The following is an 8897-nucleotide window of genomic DNA, read 5'->3' on the forward strand; positions in this document are numbered from 1 at the left end:
TCTTATACGAGTGTTGATCCCTGCAACCACCAAACACCGGTCGGTTGGAATTTCTGCGTCTTTGAGTGTCTCCTCAATTACAGAACCGTAGCCCGTCGGCAATGAAGCAGACATCATCGATTATAGCAAAAGAAAAGAAAAAGATAATCAGACATCATCACAATAGACCTGTGGTGAAAGATTGTTCGAGTAGAGGGCGATGGAGACGGGTCACGTTTTTCGAAACATCAGATTTATAAGCCTAGAAGATGAAGGATCGAATCGAACCACATTCTATGACGGACTGCCGCTTATTTTGATTCCTCGATTCGCTTACAACCGAGGTTACGCTACTACTACATGCTGTAGTCGGGCCTAGCAAGTAGGAGTAGAAGCTAACTAGGTGCCGGTGACGATGGTGCGCCTCCCGGACCTCTCAGCGGCGTGGTCCCCCTTTTCATCGCGCTCGTCGGAGTGGACCTTGTGCATGCGGTCCACCTTTTTCTCCTCCGCCTCGCGCTTCTTCGCCGGGTCCGTCGTCGTCGCCTTCTGTACCTGCAGCAGCACGCGCGCGCGCACACACACATCGACAAGGCAAGGTTAGCTATAAGCGGAAGTCGCAGCTAGCACACACCTCTGTAGACTGTAGTGTGGCCGGCAATCTGAAAAAAAACAACTCAGCTCGGCGGACGAACCTTCTCGCCGGCGGTGGCCTTCGCCTTATCGATGCCGGCCTTGGCGGAGGAGGCGGCGTCCTGGACCTTGGCTTTGATGGTCGCCATTTGCCTTCACGAATCACGTAGCGCGCGCTCACCGTTTGCTCTGATCACTCGATCTGCTGTCGCTTGCACTCGATCTTGTTGATAGATGCGATAGCTTAGGTAACATGTATGACAGGTGGTACATATATAAAGGGGTGTATTCAAGGCCCAAACAGCCGGACCGTGCGTGGCACAAGGCAGGCCAGCCAGGTGCAGGTAATCGTGGCACCTTGCTCGTGCCTGCTCTTAGTATTCGGACGCGTGTTGGTGCACGTAATGGCTCACCTGCTCTCCTTACATGTTTAGATGGTACGACTTGTACATCTCGCATGCGCGGACAGCGCGCTTTCAGAAAGGATGCATTATGCGTCAGCCGGTGGCGCTCACGGTGTTGGCCATCTCCTTCGTTGTGGTGGTCGGTCTGCGGCTGGATGGTCAGATCTTGAGATCCGCTATCTAGTTCTGGTTGTGAGTTGGAAAGACATAGTTCCCGGTGAAAATCGAGTCGATGGCAGGTGATGACGGTGTTCTGCGTCGTTATCTTGATGAAGGCATCGTCGTCACTACTGTTGACCCACTCGTGTTGCTCCGAGGGAAACCCTAGGATCTGGTTTTCCAGATCGAACGATGACGGTACTGTGGTGTCGTTTTCTCTCTTGAGAGCATCGTTTATGGAGCAGAGCTGAAAGACATAGGCAGGAGGTGGAGTGGCTTCGTCTTGCACGAAGCTTTCGGTGGAGATGTCAAGTCATGTCTGGTCGACATGTGCTACATTGTGTCATGCCTGGTCGGCAGGAGCAACGCATGACAGATCTTTCAGAATCTTCGCGTCTGGATGGACGAGCGCGTGGCGGTGGCGTCGTTGGGCGTTGTAGTGTCGTTGACGGATGAACAAACTGGCAGGGATGATGCAGATCTCTCTCCTGAAGATGGTTCAGCGGTTCGATGATGATGTCGGTGGCTAAAGCGTGTGCATGTGATGTACGTTTTAGGTCTGCTACACCGGCCATGGGTTTCAATACGTTATGTGGATGGATCGTTGACGACACCGATTTTAGATATGAGGAATGAGAGCATTTCACATTATCGAGTTTTATAAATGTGAGCGATTACTTTGAGCGGTTTGATGTATGCTCTTATTAAACACATGTTGAATCTCTACTATCTAAAAAGAACCTAAGGTTCCTTTTTCCTTTTTCCTGCTGACGGACCGCGTTCTGCCCACCTTCGTCCATCCACGCCATCTTTTTTTCCGGTTAGCAAGTGACGATTCAATTCAATTACCATAATAAAATGGCCCAATGAAGGTCACATCTTCCCTTTAAAAAATTGCAATCATCATAATTATATGCCTAGGCGTCATACCTTTCCTCAAAAATTGCAATCACCATAATTACAAAAATTGGCTCCCATAGCAACGCACGGGCCCTAGTAATAAATAAAGATGGACATATGCATCGATTGATGCAGAATCCAGGGGTCTTAACCTTCTTTAAAAAAACGTCAGCCAACCAGACTGCCGTAGGATTTATCGATTTCTCTATCGGAGAGGCCCAAAGGCACGGTCGTTACACTACAAACAATGGATGACCTATTATGAACTACTAGTAGACTGCCCGTGCATTGCCACGGGCCAACAAATGGATTTATAAACAATACTCATTTTACTCCCATGAACAAGCACATTGCACGCAATGTTCAACCACAACACAAACGCTTGTATCTTCCTCTCTATTCCAACATAAATTGCCCTATCAATCTATTGCCCCTTCTCAGCATGTGGCTTCTATGTCGGTGTTTTGTTGTCTCACTCTACTACATGCGCAATGTGGAACACCACCAACAAATAATGAGATATAATGCACCTCACCTTAGTACAAATAATAAGAAAAGGGGACATATGGACATGGAAACATTCTCCCCACCACATATTCATTCACAAACTAACTCTGAATAATGCTCTATTTTCCCCGGGTTCTCCTTCCATCTCCACCTAAGATGTGTCTCCATCACTTTACCTAATAGGGTGACGACGGAGCAGCAATATACATACAACAATCACACAACAAAGTCGCATAGTTGTCATTCCATATATTCTTCCACAAGCCCTTCCACTTAAACTCTTTTGGCCATTGCTGCTCCATCGTCACCCTATTCTAAATCTGTCTATGTTACCATCCGGATCCAAATACACCCAAATTTTTCTCCAAGTCTATCAATTTTGTCTTATCAAGTTTGTACTTTCGGCCTCAGAATTTTCATTGTTCGTAATGACGAGGGTTTTCCGAGTTCACTTCTCTGAAAGAGAACACAACACATATTGATACAGATTCATGATGAACAAGACTTATGTAACACCCCAAAGATTTAACCGGGTTTTAATTATTTAAAATTTTGCCACGAGTTTAAAAATTTTGACTTCTGGATTTTTTTTCTGTTAACCTTTCTTTTTTGAGGAGTTTTACCCAAGTGGAAACTTTCCAAAAATGTATTGGATTTCTATGCTCTCTCAATATAACAATTTTTTTAATCAGTAGAATTTTATTTATTGAATCATATCTTCCTGAGCATTATTCCCTAAAATGACTTTCATCAGTTTTGGAGCTCTTTTTGAACTACCACCATTTGATAAATTTAACTAAAATTCCAACCAAAATTTGGAGATGTCATGTGATGTTTCTAAATCACTTTTATGCAAAAATATATTTCATTCATTGCATATTTTGAGTTCTATACCTATTTCTCAAATCTGGTCCAGTGGGCATTTTTGCACTACAGCCTATTTAAATATTTCTTTAAAGCCTCCACTAAAATTATGGGATGTCAGTGGTAGCATGCCATCCAACTTTATGCAAAAACCTAGTGATGTTCTTTGGAAAAATTGAGTGAATCAACCTCTTTTTCATTCTGGTCCAGCCTTGTGTTTTCTACTGCAACCCTAGTCATTTTTGCTCTAGTGACCTTGTGCTTTCACCTGCTTGTAGTCAACCCTACAAAACCCCTAAGTCCAGGAGCATGCACCCTTTGGGACATTTTTGGTTCATGTAATGATGCCATTTACTCCCTGACCAGAATTGAAATTTTGCAAAACTTGCACTAGCAAGTTTCTTCATTTGTCAAACTAACCTCACCACCCTCTCTTTCATCTAAAGAGACCCCACTCTGGGAGATTTGGCCACTCCAAGAAATGCCTAGAAGCCCCTGGCATTTTGACAAACACCTTATGGGCATGATCCATTTTGACATGATCTTTGTTTTGCACTGAGGCCTTGCACCTCTGGGAACAATAACTTGTCCACTAAGCCTCTAGATGTCCTTGGCCTAGGTCTGTTAAACCCCAACCTCATCTGAGACCTATAGCATGCCCTAGCATTCTGTCGAGCACGTCTCGTGCGTGCTCTGGGCGCGCCCAGAGCGCGCGTTTTGCACGTGCCGCGACCGAGCCGCCGCGTCTCGCCCCGCACCCACTCTGGTCCTTGGCCGACCGCAGCCAGCACGCCACGTCCCCTTCTGCTCCCCACGAGCACCGCAGCCCTCGCCACGTCTCCGGCAAGCCAGCAGCTAGCCGCAACTGTCGCCCGACAGCCCCTGCGCTGGTCGGCGCCGCCCGAGCCACGCCCGCTCGCCAGCTCGCCCTTGGAGCAGTTCCCGCTCGTCCGCTAGCTCCTGCCGCCATCCCCAGCCCCGCCACGATGCCCTGCAAGCTACAGAACGGCGGTCGCCGACAAGCTCATCCACGGCCGCCGCGAACCGACTTGGGAGCGCTATAAAAGGAAGCCCCTCGAGCTCCTCCGAGCACACAAGCAGCCTCAGACCGTCCCGCTAGTGCCCCGTTGCCATCAATTGAAGAGGAGAAGGCCATCTTCAACCTCTCCAGCCAGTTCGACCGCCGCCTCGTTCCGGTTCACCCCGGCGCCACCAGGGCCTCCCCCACCCTTCCATCACCACCACTCGGCTCCACATCGTCTTGAGGAGCCGCCCAGACCCCAAGCGACGATGGAGCATCACCCTAGCCCGAACCCCCAAATCCACTGAAGCTTTCCTCCGTCGCAGAGCTCACCGCCGGCGATTTCCTCCACCACCGACGACCCTACGACCACCAGGAGGACCGCCGCTGATCCATGAATCCATCCCCGTCCTCAGCTCCCCGCGAGGAACCGCCGTTCACCGGCGAAGGTCGCCGGAGTCCCGCCTCTGCTCGGGCAGAAGAAGTAGAGGGAGTGAAGACCAATCAAACATGACTAGTGGGCCCCCTGGACCCACTGTCAGCGACTCCCCGCGCAGTCCACGCGGGCATAAGTGGAAACGTAATTCCAAAGTACGTGTTCGACGTGTACATTTCGAAATGTTTTCTTTTTCTGTTTTATTAAAAAAAACAGAATATTGACTAAACTTTGACTGGCTATAACTTTTTAAATATAACTCCAAATGAATTGATTCTTTTTCCTACCTCTCCAAAATTTAATCTAGTTTATTTTAAGATTTATTTGAAAAAATTTCAAAACTACTTTTTGTGCTGTTTTGAAATTGTGTGTTAATTCAAATATATTTTAAATAGGATTTTTTTTGAAGAGAGGAGAAAGCTTTCAAGAGTTTTGGAATGCACCTTGCCTCCCCATGACTTAAAGGCAAGCATTCTGAACCCTGGCATAATATTGTGTGCGTTGTTTGAACACGGTGACAACACCACCCTACACAGGCATACGTCATTTTATGTGATGATGTGTTCCTCCTCATGAGCGCATATTAATGATTTTCATGCTAATGGAGTTGATATGGTTGTGATGGAAATCACCGTCATATGCCTTTCATGCATACCGGAAGGGAAGCCGGGAAGGCCTCTGTCTTGGGTAGACACGGTCTTGTTCCCAGTCGTCTGTCAAGATGGTCGTGTCTGGTATGGCATGAGGGGGTATGTCGCGTGGTGTTTCTATCTGTTGGTTGAAGTATATATATTGTTATGATAATCATGCAGGGAATATTTAAACCTCCTGAATCGGCCATAGATCGAGTCTTGTTCCGGTAACCCCCCATACTTGTTTCGTACTGCCACTTGTCCCTGCCATAGGTAGGGTACGGTTCGGTAAAGTGTCAACCCCTTTCCTAGCACACACCGTATAGAGAGGCCATGGTGGAAGATACCGGAGGCATCCGGTAGGCATGCCACCTGGTCCGGGAGCATGGGTGTTTCGGTTGTAGCCGAAGGGGTAGCTCCCCTAACTTGCGCGCGGTATAAATTTTGTGATCCCATGTTACGTCGAGGTTGTAGCCTCCCCACTTAGAGTTTTGCTTAACGGGTGTCGTGGGTGATTCCAGACACCAGTAAGTTAGGCTGGTGTGTGCGGATAGGTTTGTTTCCAATTAAAAGGCCGTAGACGGAATTAGTCCCGATGGACTAAAGGAATCCGTTACTCGTGGGTAAAGAGTACACCCTCTTCAGAGATTAAAACCTATTCGAATAGCCGTGTCCATGGTTAAGGATTACAGTCTGGGATAGGTCAAGTGTCGGTCTTAGTGTCGGCCTTCGGAGGAGAAAACTGCTAAACCAGAACATGGATCGTGTTTGGTGACTTATGATAATTATGATTATTATGGACTAACCCCTTTATAATATTTGAAGTATTGAGTATCCCTGGAACGGTTTTACCTCCTGGATATTCACTGTGATTATTTATTTTATAAGCCCTTTATGTGGCGTCACTGAGACGCCCGACTGTGGCATTTATTTTTATAAACCCTTTATGTGGTGTCGCTGAGACGCCCGACTGTGGCATTTATTTTATAAGCCCTTTATGTGATATCGCTGAGACGCCCGACTGTGGCATTTATTTTATAAGCCCTTTATGTGGTGTCGCTGAGACGCCCGACTGTGGCATTTATTTTATAAGCCCTTTATGTGGTGTCGCTGAGACGCCCAACTGTGGCATACTTGTTATTTATTTTATAAGCCCTTTATGTGGTGTCGCTCAGACACCCGACTGAGGCATTTTTATCACTACTATGTTATTGCATATCCATAAATAACTAGCTTACATGCATCAGAGATTTTACTATTTTTGTGACTGACGTCATGATCATAAAATATTTCAGTATAGAATTATCGTTGTTATATTAAACCCGTGTTCATAATGTTTGCGAGTACATTCAAAAGTACTCACTGGCTTGTCCCTGGCTATTGTCTTGGCCAGATTTCTTGCGTGGAGAGGAGCGACAGTGATGACAGCCCCGGAACCTAAGCAATGGTGATAGCAGCCTCGCGAAGATAGGAGTTATCCTGGTCAGCTGTTCCTGTGGGAAATGGAGTCCCATATACACCGATGATCCACAAACTGCTTCCGCAATCAACCACTAGAAACCAAGTTGTTGTACTCACAGGCCAGAATGGTCTTGTACTACATATTTTGCTTGTTGCTTGGAATTTATGTATCAAGTTGGTGCCTCATCAGCTAAGAGTAATCCTGGGGCTGGTGAGCACAAGGGCCATTTTCTGGAAGTTAATACCCGGAAAACCGGTCGCCACAAACTTGGTATCAGAGCCAGGCTGACCATTGGCTAATCCTATCTTAGCCAGGTCGAAAAACCTAGGTAAACCAACCCATCAGACCTTAACCAAACCCCGGCCAAGCTTCTCGTGCAAGATAGCCACACAGTGAGCCTGGCACCTTTTTACAGTCGGTGCCCAACCTATCATCTTAGCCTATCAATCACGCGCCAGTGACCGACACCCAATATGTCCCATCCGCAAGCGTGCGAAGGAAGACTCCGTCCCCTTTTCTATTAAAAGGGCACGCTAGCCCCAACCCAGCACAGCACATCCTCTACCCCAAACCGAGCCATAATGCCTGGCCCCGTAGTGCACAATGAGACCAGAGCAACCAACCTTGGAGGTTTAGTGACCATACTCGCAAACCTCACCCGTTGTGCCTATGCGTTAGAAGAGCCCCCAGAATATGTTGTGTAGCAAGGACCCATGAGCGGTGAGGACCGTCAATTCTGGGCCACTATACACGTCTACGGTAGGGGTCTGTCGCCAGAACGCCTCTACAGGTTCACCGGAAGGACAACTTCCTTCGAGCCACAAGCCATCCAGCTAGCTGCCCGAGAGGCTATAGTTCAACTCTGGCAGTTGTCGCCCAGAGTTAACTGTTGATCGTTCTACTACTACCCCAGGCGTGAAGGGTATGGTAGACCACCCCAAGTTGCCAACGGAGACCACAAGACAGATCCTGCATTGTTGCACCTAGTGCGTTATGTAGATGCACTAGAGGCACTGTTCGATCAGATCACCATTGATCTGATCGCAGCTCGTGGAGAGCTGGTTCGCCGAGCCCCGGCAAGCAGGAAAGACGAGCCCGACACCGACAACCCAGTCGTGCTGTTCGGACACCCGATCAAGACCCTGAGGTCAGCCCCAGCCATCAACCAAGGTGCTTTGATGACCCCAGAAGTGCTTCGTCGCCTTTTGGGAGCACACTCCAACGGGATTGTGGCCAACAATCCCCGCGATGGTCATCATCGCCACCCCGACCCTGCAGCCCCTCTACCACCTCTAGCTAATTCCGACAGTGAGACCCGTGGAGAAGCCTCGACATCCACAAGGCACGCCCGTTTGGATGTAAACGAGGTAGACTAAGTCACCCGAGTAGTGCCGAGTCTCAGTGTATCCTCGCTTTGTAATCGTGTGACCTTGTAAACAAACGCAGTCTGTTGTTGTGCCTCTGTTTTAATAGTAGCGCTTGCATAATTGTGTCAGCCTGCAGTTGCATTTTTTATTTCAGGCACAACTACCAAAACCAACCCCGTCGACACCCACAGTAACACGTCCCCTTATTGAGATATGTGTATACCCCGACCCTTGGAGATGATCTGGCAAATTTATTACCTTTCACCACGGTAAATAACCCAGCCCGGATGCTATATAAGAAGGCCACCTCGTGACCTTACCCAGCACCCCTCACCTCGTGCACCACCCTCAAAATCATTTCTTGCCATGCCGAGCCCTAGTATTTATCTGACAACCCCAGATGCAACCCCGGGTAGCTTTGTCAAAATATTGTGGGACTTTACCTGTAGTACCATGGTTTCTACCCAGCCACCCCAGTACAAGCTATTCAAATCGAGAATCACCCCTTCCACCTTGAAATATTGGGCAGCAGT

At 48.0% G+C, this 8897-nt stretch overlaps 1 protein-coding gene across 1 annotated transcript; it reads right to left on the reverse strand.

Moving 5' to 3' along the window:
* Positions 1–215: 215 nt before the first annotated feature.
* On the reverse strand, positions 216–872 carry LOC123160757 (protein LE25). The gene is made up of 2 exons (XM_044578594.1): positions 675–872; positions 216–534 (listed from the first exon to the last, which is right to left on the reverse strand). Exons 1-2 carry the CDS (start codon positions 759–761, stop codon positions 379–381), a joined length of 243 nt encoding a protein of 80 aa, XP_044434529.1. The 5' UTR covers positions 762–872; the 3' UTR covers positions 216–378.
* Between the last annotated feature and the right edge of the window lie 8025 nt (positions 873–8897).

The sequence above is a fragment of the Triticum aestivum genome, chromosome 7B, assembly GCF_018294505.1.
Source record: "Triticum aestivum cultivar Chinese Spring chromosome 7B, IWGSC CS RefSeq v2.1, whole genome shotgun sequence".
NCBI classification, from domain to species: Eukaryota; Viridiplantae; Streptophyta; class Magnoliopsida; order Poales; family Poaceae; genus Triticum; species Triticum aestivum.